This window comes from Dipodomys spectabilis, unplaced genomic scaffold (genome assembly GCF_019054845.1).
Source record: "Dipodomys spectabilis isolate Male_0828 unplaced genomic scaffold, ASM1905484v1 ptg000394l, whole genome shotgun sequence".
NCBI lineage: Eukaryota > Metazoa > Chordata > Mammalia > Rodentia > Heteromyidae > Dipodomys > Dipodomys spectabilis.
The window spans coordinates 446,031-459,942 of NW_024871071.1; the positions used below are offsets into that span (position 1 = coordinate 446,031).

The following is a 13,912-nucleotide window of genomic DNA, read 5'->3' on the forward strand; positions in this document are numbered from 1 at the left end:
GGATAGTAGGGGAAAAACAAAGGAGGAGGTAACAATGCTTGATAGGAAATATACTCATTACAGTACTGATGTAACTCTAATCCCTATGTACATATCTGTATATAGTTTTACACTAAAAAATATATACAGAAAAATATAGTTTACAGTACCAGATAAGGACCCTTAAAAATAATGAGATAAGAATCCAACACATCAAGTGAAGCCTAGGCTTCTGGTACTAGACAGAAGAGGGAGCCCATTGTCACTTGATTCTCATTCCTTTCCATATCCTAGGGAAATGACTATATAGATTAAAAAATAAATAAAATATTAAGTCCATAGCAATTAAGAAAAAAGAAAAGTCATCAGAAAACAAAATGTTAGATAACACATTTCTAAAGGAAAAGATATATATGCAAGGCCCTGAATTTAAGCTCCAGTACTGCCAAAAATCAAAAAGAAAAAGCAAACCAATAATAATATGGCAATCATTCTGTGTGAACACTGAAAATATATTGTGAATCAGTCACAAAAATACCACATACTATATGAAATTATGTATTTATATAAAATGCTTAGAATAAAGAAAATTATATAGATAGAAAGTAAACTAAAGTTTAGGGCTAAGATAAAAGTAGGGAAAACTGAGAGGAAGAGAGAATAATAAAATACGAAACTGATGCAAACACACTGAAAGTACTTGATTAAAATAAATGCTCAAAAAGTGCTAGCCATTATTGTTTATAAAAATTACTCTGAAAAGCCAAGGAACAACTCATAAAAAGCCTTCTGAAGATAAACTGTCCATTAAAACTAAAAACCTAGAAATAGGAACAAGATAGCCGAGACAGTTTTAATAATCCACCAGGGAAAAAATATCCATGGAGGCACAGTTAAAGGTGACAAAGGGATTTTATTAGTCGGTCTATAACACTGTCTTAGGTTACCTCAGTACTAAGAGCAACTGCAACCTCTAAGGGGGAAAGGGTTTTTTTCCTCCTTCCTACAAGCTTCACCTCTTGGTTCTCCAAGACCTCTCTGCTCTGTTTAGGCCTCTCTACCTCTCTGCAGGCCTCTCGGATCTCCACAGGCTTCTCTGCAGGCCTCTCCAACTCTCTACAGGTCTTTCCACAGGCCTCTCAGCTCTGCGTAGGCCTCTCTGCTCTGCACAGGCCTCTCTGCAGGCCCAGGTCCCCTGTCAGGCCATCCTGGGCCTCCCTGGGCCTCTCTGTCAGCCCCGGTCTCCCCTCAGGCTGGTATCGGTTCTCCTCAAGCCTGAGGGGCCCCACAAGCGACCCTTTGACACCCTGTCCCCAAACAGCCTGGAGTGTGTACGTGGTGATGATGTCAATGTGGGGCAGGGCTTCCTGCCCCTCAGGTTCTCACAAGATAATTATGACAGGACTAGAAACTAGAAATAAGGTAGGCTGGGATGGATAGAGTTGAGGATCTAAGGAATGGCTGTGAAATAAGATTTTTGAGATCCTGCATATGTCAGGCTTGTAAAGGCCTGCAGCATGAAACAAGTAGACATAGACAAGGAAATAAAATAAAGTCTGTTCTCTCTGGGTACACAACTGGGATATAGAAACAGAACAAAGACTGCAGGGGAAGCTTCAGTCCCAGTTCTTCAGCTGGGATACCAGTTGGACAATCTGAGTTTGGTAGCAACTTCAAAGTCCCAATGAACTGACCTAATATCTGCTTTACAACCCTAGTCAGAAAAGATGTGATCCCCCAGTTCTTTACAATTTTGGTACCTGTAGTGGCTGTGAAGAAATGACAAGTATACTCAACTTCTGCTCTTCAGGGGGACCAGCAAGTGGGCAGATTTACTTGTCAGCTGATCTTGGTGTCTCCTGGCCTACTCAAAAGTCACAGGAGACACAGAAATTGTGTATAACTCTCTATAGTAAAACACAAATTTGAATTGATAGACCATTTTTTTATCTGAAAGTATGAGGCCAACAGAATTGGTACTTCCTTAGTGCTGAGAAAAACCAACTGCCAACCAGGAATTCTATATCCAAAAAAAAAAAAAATGCCCTTCAGGAATGAAGGCAACATACAGACATTCTCTGACAAAGAAAAACAAAGAAACTTGTTTCTGCCATGCTTACCAAGAAATAATGTGAAAAAGAAGTTCCCTAAACAGAAAAAAAAAAAAAAACCAAGAAGGCTAGGATATACAGAAGGGAAAAAAAAGTGATAGTATGGTTAAAACAAAACAAAACAAAACAAAAAACAACAACTGGAGGAGATTTACTTTGACCTCAATGAATTTCTTTAATTAAAGTTTATGGTTGAAACAAAATTATCACACAATCTAATCTGCTGCTAATGAACACATAGAAACTAGTTAATGTTCATTTAACCTGCAGGATGTCCTTCACTGTAAATAGTATACTCAGCTAGCACCGAGTACACAGTTCACCAATAAAAATAGATGAAGTATGTATACAAATAACAACTTGGAGAAAATTTATAGACACTATATTGAATAAAAAAGTTAAAAGTTAATCTCAAAAAGTTGTATAGTTCCACTTACATAACACTTTGAAATGAGTGAATTCTAATGCAAAACGCATTAGTGGCTGCCAGGAGTTAATGATTGAGGTTGTAATAACCAGCAGGGGCAAAAGCCACCTGCCCACCCCCACTGACATCATTGCCCCGCAGGCCGCCCCCTTCTTTGGTTTAGGAGCCATTAGGCTTGGGGCAGGGCCAATGGGAGGAATAGCTCAAGTCGGGGTGAGGGCACAGCCCATATATACATATATGGGCTGCATGCTCCACGGAAAGGGGGTGGTGGTAGTGGAGAAGACAGAAGAGAGACCCTGTCCAAGAAAGGAGAGAAGCAGCAAGAGGCCTGCAGGAAGGCAAGAAGCCTTAGGAGAGGCCTGACCAGAAGGAGGAAGGAGAATAAAGATCAAGGTTGTCCCTTTGGAGGTTTGAGGGTTTGCAGACTTACTAATAGGTGATGGTTTTGCTCCCAGGTCATAACACTGTGAAGGGGTGGGCATGGTTGTGTAAGTGTAAACTTATGGTAACATGGTAATAGTACAGGTAAGTAACTTGACTCTGGTAGTGGCTACACAAAGCTACCCATGACAAAAATGTACAGACTCACACACAATTACACACTGTGGGCATGTAAATTAGATGTATTATGTAAAATTAGATGTAAAATGTAAATTATATGTATTATCCCAATGTTAATTTCCATTTTCGTTGCTAAGTGAAGGGCTCATATCTAGGGTATGCCCTAGACATTTATTTGCAACTTCCTGTTGATCTGTACTTCATATGTGTATATATATATATATTTTTCTTTTTTTTGTCAGTTGTGGGGCTGGAACTCAGGACCTGGGTGCTGTCCCTGAGTCTCTTTATGCTCAAGGCTAGGGCTCCATCATTTGAGCCACTTCTGGTTTTTGAGTGGTTAACTGGAGCTATGAATCTCATGGGGACTTTCTGCCTGGGCTGGCTTTGAACTGCAACCCTCAGATCTCAGCCTCCTGAGTAGAAAAAATTACAAGCATGAGCCAGCAGTACCTGGCTTATATATATTTTATTAAATTCATTGTTTTTATTTTTTGGGCTTGAACTCAGGGCCTGCGCATTGTCCCTAAGCTTCTTTTGCAAGGTGTGAACTCAGGGCCTGGGCATTGTCCCTAAGCTTCTTTTGCAAGGCTAGCACTATATCACTTGTGCAATAGTGAAATACAGATGGCTTTTTTTGGTTGTTGTTTATGTGGTATTGAGGAATTGAACCAGGGCTTCATGCAAGCTAGGCGAGCACTCTATGCTAAACAACACTGCTACATTCCCAGCCCATTTTTAAATTTTCTCTTTTAATGTTTGTATGCATAATACTTTATTTAAATCTTTTTTAAGATATAATTTTATTGTAAAGATACTATATAGAGGTGTTACAGTTACGTGAGTAAGGTAATGAGTATATTTCCTATTGAGCAGTTATCCCCTCCTTTGTTTTCCCCCTACCAACCCTTTCCTTCCTACCTCCCCAATTTTCTTTAAATAGTTATAAAAAGGGATTTCAATTCAACATGTCAATGTTGCTTCTTCTATTGTTCTCTCCCCATCTATCCTGACCCCACCAACTCCCTTAAGTTACCTAGTTCTGCTGGGCGCTGGTGGCTCATGCCTGTAATCCTAAATACTCTGGAGGCTGAGATCTGTGGATCATGGTTCAAAGCCAGCCCGGGCAGGAGACTCTGTGAGACTCTTATCTCCAGTAAACCACTAGAAAACCAGAAGTGGCGCTGTGGCTCAAGCAGTAGAGCGCTTGCCTTGAGCTGAAGAGCGCAGAGAAAGCACCCAGGCCCAGAGTTCAAGACCCACGACAGACAAAAAAAAAAAAAGTTACCTAGTTTCATTTCACATATATACCCTGAGTAAATATTTGACTGCTCACATTTTAACTAATTGTGGCAAATAAGAATGAATAAAAATTAAACTATGACTACAAAATCAACAGAAGAGGTAGATCAATAAGTTAAAGAGTTGTAATGCAAATGATAAAGCACTTGATCCCTAGTACCACACATGCACACACACACAAAGAAGATTCTCTAAATGTTACTTCTTGTAATAAATATCTGTATTATAGCAAGATATGACTCTAAAACAATATAATTAAAATTATAGTTTTAATTAAAATAAAATTATAGAAATAAATATAGAAAAAGAATGAAAGAAATAGAAATCATTAAAGAAAATGTAAGAGACTCACAACATAGGAGTGTGAATGTTTTTGTATACTAAAGACCAGAGGTCACAGGGTACCATTTTGGCCAGTTTGTTTTTAAAATGTGATTTACAGTGAATACCTAGTTTTTCTCTGTGATGTTTACACATGCCTTAATTACTGTTCAAAAATTTTTGCTAAAATTTGTTCATAAAAATTTTGCTCATGAAGTCCTTTGAAGATCTTTTCATTTGTCCCCATAATGCAAGTCTGTGACCTATTACTTAATTTTCTAAGAAAAAGTATTGAGGTTTCATCATCATAGAGAACTGGGACAAGCACAGAAATGATATGTAAATGCTATATGCGCATCTAAAAATGGCCTAATGTAAAGGACAATTTTTATCTTATCACAGCAGTAGACTTGTGGAAGGTGTCTGTAATATATTAATGGAAAGATTTTATGTTAGTAACATGTCTCTAAAATACTTCTAATCTAGAAACCACTAAGAATCACATGTTTTGTTGAAGACCAGCAAGAGTCAGAGAAATAGTGTGATAGAGGATTCTTTTTCTCTCATTAAATAACTTACTACTGTGTGTGTTTGTGTGTATGTGAGAGAGACAGAGAGACCGTGTACACACAGACACACACACACATACACACACACACACACACACACACACACACATGAAGCAACAATTCCATTTATAAGCAAATCCCCTGTAAGTGCTGACACCATTTTTATTAAATGCATGTCAACTACTTAGAATCCCAGGCACACATTCAGGTTCATTTCCTTTCTCCTCAGGCAGTTTCCACAATCCAAAACATTTTCACTTTAACAGTTCTCGCTACTGGTATCATTTAATACATGAGGGTCTACTCCAGTCTACATCAATCTTGCTGATCCCGCAAACACTTATTTTGTTGACACAACACAGTCTAAATCCACAGCTACTAAATGTTCAAAAACTATTCCTTCCTCTAACCTGTTATCAACTGCTAAGGGCAACTTTGCCAGTGTCTCAGTTCCTCAGGGGACAGATACCAAGTATTTCATGTGATCCTAATCCCTTCTATTGTCACCAGCCCTCTGGTCCATGAACTGTATCCTCCCAAATATAATTGACCCCTTAAATTTAATCATTCTGAAGATGAAAATGCTTAACTGGAAAACACTTTATTTAGACACATTTTTATTTCCTCACTAACAAGAAGTCTTTTGGGGGCAGGGGTAGTGGTGGTGGTGCTGGTCCTGAGGCTTGAACTCAGGACCTACATGATGTCCCTGAGTTTTGTTTTGTTGTTTTTTTCCTCAAGGTTAGTGCTCTACCACTTGAGCCAGAGCTCTACTTCTGGCTTTTTGGAGGTTAACTGGACATAACAATGTCACAGATTCTCTAGCTCAAGCTAGCTTTGAACTGTGATCCTCAGTTCTCAGCTTTTTGAGTAGCTAGGATTACAGGTGTGAACCACCGGTGCCGAGCTAACAAGTAGCCCTTTACCACAACTAAATCTTAACTAACCAGGGAGAAATTTTCCTCAGGAACAAGAAAACTTTTTCAGAATAAAATTTTCTCTTTAATGAAGCCTATATGTCTTTAAATTAGTCTAAATTAAAAAGTACAGTATCTCCTTACCTGATTGGAGTACCTCATGCTCACGTTACGTTGATTCTGTGGTGGGACATAGCGCTGGATAGGATCAATATCTTTAGGACTGATTAACTCATCAGCTGAAAAGAAAAAGAAGAAGGCAATATGCATTATAAAAATATATAAGCACAATACTCTAAACAAATTAGACTTAAGAGATATGTATAGGACACTTCTGTACAAAAGCAGAATATCCATTCTTAGAGCCCACAGAACACCCTCCAGGATGCAGTATATACTAGGACAGAAAAACCCTGAATAAATACATAAAGAGGCGCTCAGAATGTTCATTCATGCCTGTAATCTCAGAAACTTGGAAAATAGAATTTGGGACACTTGCAGTTCTAGGTAGCCCAGGCAAAAAGTTAGCAAGACACCATCTCAACAAGCTGGGCATCATGGTTCAAATTTATAAACACAGCTATGCACTAGATTTAGATAGGAGGATCAAGGCCCAAATCTAGCCAACACAAACCACAAAGACATTATTAAAAATAACTTTAAAAACATTAAACATAACTATTTTTTTAGTTCTGGGGTTTGAACTCAGGGTTCTGTGCTTGCTAGACAGATATTCTACTTCTTGAGTCATGTGTCCAGCTACTTATTTAAAAAATAACTAAAGCAATAAATAGATAAATAAATGTTGAAATAAGGAAAAGTACATTGTTTTACTATGTGATAAAAATGAGAAGTAACAGTAATTTCAGAAATTCACAAATATATAGAAATTAATAGCTGGGAAGGTGGCTCAGTGGTAGAGCGCTTGCCTTGCATGCTTGAGGCCCTGGGTTCGATTCCTCAGCACCACATAAGCAGAAAAAAAAAGCCGGAAGTGGCGCTATGGCTCAAGTGGTAGAGCGCTAGCCTTGAGCTGAAGAGCTGAGGGACAGTGCACAGACCCAGAGTTCAGGGCATGACTGGCTCAAAAAAAAAAAAAAAAAGAAATTAAATACTATGTTCTAAATAACCAATAGATCAAGTAAGAAATTTAACAGTAAAATACAAAAGACTTTCAGGAGTAGAGGAACAGTTCAGTGGTACAGCAGTTGCCTAACATATATGTGATCCTATGTCTCTGCTTGGGGCAGGGAGGGGGGCAATTGGAGGGAAGGAGGGAGAGAGAGACCAAGAAGGTGACTTTGATAAAATGAATGAAAATGAAGAAACAATGTATCAAATAATGATATGTTGATAGAGCAATGCTGATAGGTAAACAATAGCTATAAATATGCCTATATTAAATACAATAAAAATCTGAAATCAACATTCTATCTTTCTACCTTAAGGTGGTGGATCAAAAAGAACAAAAAAATCAAAAGAGAAAAAATAACATAGAGCAAAAGTTGATGAAACAGAATATAAAGAAATATCAAGAATATTAATCAACAATAGATCTTGAAAAGTTAACTAAACTTAGAAATGCAGTTGCTAGACCCAAGCCACCTACCGACCACATGGGGAAAATACCACAGAGAAAGAGGGATAATACTCAAAATGTTAAATGATTAATAAAAGAAACATTATTGTGATTCTAAGGATTATAAGAGGATAATTTCAACAAATAAGTGTCCTATGTTGTACAGCATATATAAAAACAGAAAAAAATCCTGGAAAGGCACAGACCACCCAAACTGACTCAAGATGGAAAGAAAGTTATAACAGATTTGTAAAAATAAAGTGATTGAAACTTCTCACATGTGTATACATACAAAGGGCCCAGGACCACATGGCTTTATGGCAAATTCCACCAAATAGTTCAAGAAAAAATGTAAACCAAGCTTTCACAAACTTTTTGAACATAAAGAAGACAAAATATGTTCTTGAGAAAGTATTAACAAACAAAATCCAGCAATGTATAAAAAGGATTATATAACATGACCAAGAAAGATTTTCCCATGAATGTAAGGATGGCTTAATAATCTTAAATCAATTATTACAACACAGTCTACCAATGGCATAAATGGTAAAAGCTATTACAAGCACATCAACAGACAGAAAAAGTGTTTGAAAAGATTTAAGTCTTTTCATAACAAAAAGTGTATCCTACAAACTAGGGAGAACTTCCTCAATATGATCTATTAAAAAAAAAAACCCTAAGCTAATATCCAACTCAATAGTGAAAAAATGAATGATTTTCCCCAGATGTCAGAAACAAGACATACCCATTATTTCTTTCAACATTGTAATTGAGATGCTAGAGAAATTGAGCAAGAAAAAATAACAAAGGCATTCAGATTGTCTGAAGCAGTTATAGTCATTAACATAGTGTACTACTGTCAGACATATAGAACAATGGGACCGAATTGAAAGTGCAGAAATAAAGCAGAACATTAATGACTAATAGATTTTGACAAGAATGGCAAAACAAAAAGAATACCACTTTTTAGAAAAGTAGTAATAAGACAACTGTATATTCAAAAGCAAATGATTCTAAGTGAATCAATTTGTTGTACTGTATAGAGAAACTAAAACTTAGTTAAAAAATTATATGTTAGAGCTAAATCTTTTTAAATATATTTTTATTGTAAAGATACTGTACAGAGTGGTTACAGTTACATGAGCAACACGAGCCATTTCCTATCGAGCATTGTTACTCCCCCCATTGTTTTTCCCCTACCATCCCTTTCTTTCCCACCTCAAATCTTGTGATTTGATTTTATTAAAAATTCAAGTATAATATAGATAACCAAAGAAATGAAATCAACTAGACCTCATCAAAATCACAACTTTTTATTCCTTATAGGTCACTATCAAGAAAGTAAAATGATAGCCTATAGAATGAGAAGACATTGGCAAATCATTATCTTGTAAGGAACTTGTAAGAACAAAGAACTCTTAACAGCTTTATAATAAAAATAAATAAAAAGAAAAAAACCCTCAAAACAACGAAACATAGAACTACACTATGATCCAGCAATTCTATTCCTTGTCATTTATCCAATAGAGCACAAACAATGATACACTAAAGCCATCACCACAAACATGTTTACTGCAGCATTATTTACCATAGCCAAGATACAGCATCAGCCCAGGTGCCCCTCCATGGACAATGGGTCAAGAAAATGTATCATTCTCATCCACGAAAAAGAATGATACATACATTACTGTACCATTCATAGATAAATGGAAAAGACTTGGAAACAATTATATTAAGAGAAGTAAGCCGGAGAAACACAGTTTGCAAGGTTTCTATCTTTTGTGGGAGCTAGAATGTGCCGATACATCTAGAAGTAAACACACTGGGTGGTAATCAAGCAGTTATAAATTAACTGAAGCATAATAGACTCTATGGAGAGCGAAAATTGTGTAAGACTAAGTAAAAGTGCAACAAAACAAGTGCCAGGAAATGGGTATATACAAGGGATTGGGGGAAAAGGGAGAAGGGAGAAGAATGAACAAGGGAAATGAATAGAATGCAAGCAAAAATGCCTTGTACATGCCACAGAACTTAGAAAAATAAAGGAAGGGGTGGGCTGGAGGGGTGGCACAGATCAAGATGCATTGTCTACAGAAAATGCTTCATTAAATTGCAGAAAATTTAATATATAACTTAAAAATAAAGAAAAGTAAGGGAAAGGGTGGGATGTGAGGAAAGGGGTGGGGTGAGAGGGGTGGGTGAGAATGTTAAAAGGGATGATATTGATCAAGAGGCACTGTATTCATAAACTGCTCTGCTGAATGGCAACTCCTTTGTACAACTATTTAAATTAATTTAAACAACTTAAAAATAGCCACAACTGAGGGTGCTAAAAGCTCACTCCTTTAATCCTAGTTACTCCAAAAAGTCCTTGAAACTCTTCAACTAAGCACACAGACACACGCACCCACACAGATACAGACACTCACATAGAAACCACACACACAGACACAGACAGACAAAGACACACACACACACAGACACACACACACACACACACAGACACACACACACACACACACACACACACACACACACACACACAGAGCCAGAAGTGGAGATGTGACTCAAGTGGTAAAGCACTAGACTTGAGTAAAAAAGCTCAGGGACAGTGTACAGGCCCTGAATTCAAGCCCCAGAATAGCACCAAACAAACAAAACAAAAACCACCTGACTAGATATTAAGTCAGACACAATAGGTTATTTGTTATTTGACTTGGAGCATAGGCATAGGTATTTAGCATAGCGTGATTTGGGGAATAGACATAGGCATCTAGCATAGGCAAAAGAAAGTAGATTAGGGCCTGCTTAGTGCTGAGCCAGGGTAGGGGTGGGGAGAAAACAGAACTAAGAAAGTGATTAAAAGGAAATGGGGAAAGAATGGCATTTGAACTCAAGACCTTATGTTTGCTACGTAGGTGCTTAACCACTTGAGCAATTCCAACAGCCCCATCCTCCTTTTAAGAATTTTTTTGACATAGTCAAACCTTATAACTCAGGGTGGTCTCAAATTCACAATTCTCCTGCCTTAGCCTCCTGAGTGTTGATATTACAAATGTGTATCACTACACCCCGCTAGGGTAGCAGTTTCATAAAGATATTGAAAATGTTAAATGCGATGTAATTCTCTATGAACTAAAACGACTGCATTTTAAGCTTTACAAAATATATAAGCCATTTAAAAAAATAAGGTGCACATACCAGTTAGTTGAGGAGAGACGTGTCCTGACAATAATTGCTAAAAGGTTTCTGAGATGAGTCCCATAGAAAAGTTTTTTTTTTAATGTGGTAATTCTTTTTGCAACTTTTGATAAAAATCCAAGGATAGAGCAATTGTCAATTAAAATAGGAGGGTGAGGGTGAAGGTAGGAGAGAAGGCCTTGAGTCAGTGGTTCTCTGCTATCTTTTCCAACACCTGGGTGACAAACATCGGCAATTGAAGCCATTGTATCTGGGTTTCTCTGAGGCCCTGGAGGGAAGTATGCTTGGAAGAGGAGGTGATGGGAAGTCCTCCTGAAATGTAACGCCACACAATCCTGTAGTATAAGTTAGCAGTATTTATGCAAATTTATACTAGACATATTCTCCAACCCAGCAATTCCACTTCTAGAAAGCAAGGTATGTAAATGCACATGCCAATTAGTAGAAAGGTAACTACAAAAAAGAAAAAAAGCAATGGACTTCTTTTAAAATGAGATAGCACACATTTGCATTTTTTCCTGCACTTAGGAAATGTACTCATTACCTTACTCATGTAACTGTAACCCCTCTGTACTGTATCTTTATAATATATTTTTTTAAAAAGAATTAAGAATTTGAGTTTTTCAAACATAAAAACTTCAAGAGTATTTGCAAAAAGAAACTAATTCTTATTTGTTAGGAAAATTACACAAAATAAAATCGTCTCAGCAGATAATTCACAGAGCAAAATTATGAGTTTTGCAACCCAATTTCCAGTTAGGTTGACTCAGTAATACATACAAAATGAGTCATTTGAAGAAAAAATGTTGATCCTCAACCTAATGTATTATACCAAAGAATTATAAGCATCATATATACATAAACACATGCACACAAACACACACACACACATACACACAAATAGATATATTTGACTCAGTTGGTTAAGAGAGAAAGAAATTCTGAGAATGAATATTAAATTCCAAGACAAAAATTACTTAAAAAAACACTGACAGATCTGAATCCATAAAGGTTTTTAATTTCATTCATTAAAAGGTAGCATAAGCAAACATAAACAAGGTAGGAAAGTATCCATTTTTGTTTTCTTTTTTTGCAGTTTGAACACTTACTTAGGCAGGCACTCTACTGCTGATCAATGCCTCCAGACTTTTCATACAGTACATATTTTTCAGATAGTATTTCTCTTCCTTCTTCCCTGCCTCTCCCCTCTTCCTCCCCTCTCCTCTGGCTTCTTAGTGGTTAACTGGAGGTAAGAACCTTAGGGCTTTGCCTGCCCAGGTTCACTTTGAATCATGATCTTCAGATCTCAGACTCTTGAGTAGCTAGGAATACAGACATAAGCTACTAGTGTCTCACTTTTTGCCTGGGCCCAAGCCTGCACTGTGATCTTCCTGTTTTATGCTTCCCTCTTTAATTGGGATGACAGTTATGTGCCACAGCAGCCAGTGATTGAGAAAGACTCACAAACTTGTTGGCAGGGCTGGCCTTGAATTCTGATACTTGTAATGTTAGCTTTCTGAGTAGCTAAGATTATAAATGTGTGCCCATGGAGCTTGAGAGAGGTTTTAATATACTTTAATATAATATTCATACACACTGATAAGAAAAGCCATAAAACCAGAGTTTAATGAGCAGAGCATATTTAACTACAGGAAAAAAGCCTCAGAAAAGTTATTTTTAGCAGCATATAAACAAAAGCAAGGTGCAATTTAATGTCTTAGTAGGTTAGCAATATTTTTCTGGTAGGAATATTTAATGGCATTAATGTTAATGATGATGTAGTACTTTATATATTCCTGAATAAATCAACACACTGTAATGCACTGTGACCATGGGTGAAGTACAAAATTTTTAGGCTTTAGTTCCTTACCTGTATTACATCATAACTGTCTCAGAGAGCTTAGGTGTATTACTAATGATAATATTTGTAAAAGGCAGAGCACAGGCAGAATCTGACAAAGTTTGATTTTAATTATTAGCATTTATGATCATATACATATATGTGTGTGTGTGTGTGTGAGAACCACCTACTAAGATGTTAAACATTACAGTTTCTCATTCAAATTTACTAATTTATTTGGAGGAGGAGTCAGTTTTTACATAAAATTTCTAGCCCTATTAAAAATACAATGGAAATATTTCATTTTGAGAAAACTAGTTATTTGTATAATAACTTTAAGAAATTCTTCCTAGGTGAAGCCTGGAGAGTAGAACTACATGTGTTCTCATGATGCTGATAATATTTGCGGTGCACTTTAGGTCACTTAACAATCACACAGACATGATGAAAATGCTCAGAAATTGATGTCTTCATGCTTCAAGTTGCCTGGAGATAGGAAATCTCTTAGCAACAGCCAAATAGAAATATATCTGTACATTCTTATCTACCCATTTTATCTTTAATGGGGTAGAAACAAAACCATGTGCTATCTTGAGTAAGGAGTCAATTGTATTTGAAGTCAAAAGACCAATGAAAATCAAGACTTCTGTTTCATATATCCTCATACTGCTAGGAGGCACTTGAACAATGACTAACTTGAAGCATTTCCAGACTTCAAAAAAAGTGGCTTCTATATTTAAGATCAGTTCAGCAAGAACCATGGTGTACTGGAATTAGGACGTATTATATCAGAATAATTAGTCTTCTCTCAAAAACGAGAGAAGTATGACTTTTAGTTCTCAATATAGAGCTAATAGAAATCACAGTGGCCACAAAAGAGGTGGTTTCTACAAAGACAAACAGAATCAGTGAAGGGAAGAATCGTTAAGCAGTAAGAAAGAAAACATTTTCATAAATTTTGTTCTCATTGTAGTGAATTTTGTGGTTATGGTGGTAGCTGCAAGGTGAACCTAGGAGTATCCAGGACTGCCTGCCTGAAAAGTGCTGTACAACAATGGTTCTATTATCTCTTAAATTGTAATTAAGTTGAAGGAGGGTAGAG

At 36.8% G+C, this 13,912-nt stretch overlaps 1 protein-coding gene across 4 annotated transcripts in view; it reads right to left on the minus strand.

Moving 5' to 3' along the window:
* Phkb (phosphorylase kinase regulatory subunit beta) overlaps nucleotides 1–13,912 on the minus strand; it is a 197,549-nt gene that overhangs the window by 76,748 nt on the left and 106,889 nt on the right. For all 4 annotated transcript variants that reach the window (XM_042667366.1, XM_042667367.1, XM_042667369.1 and 1 more), the window contains one exon: nucleotides 6,335–6,429. In XM_042667366.1, the coding sequence (XP_042523300.1) occupies nucleotides 6,335–6,429 (95 nt within the window). The remainder of the gene's footprint in view (nucleotides 1–6,334; nucleotides 6,430–13,912) is intronic.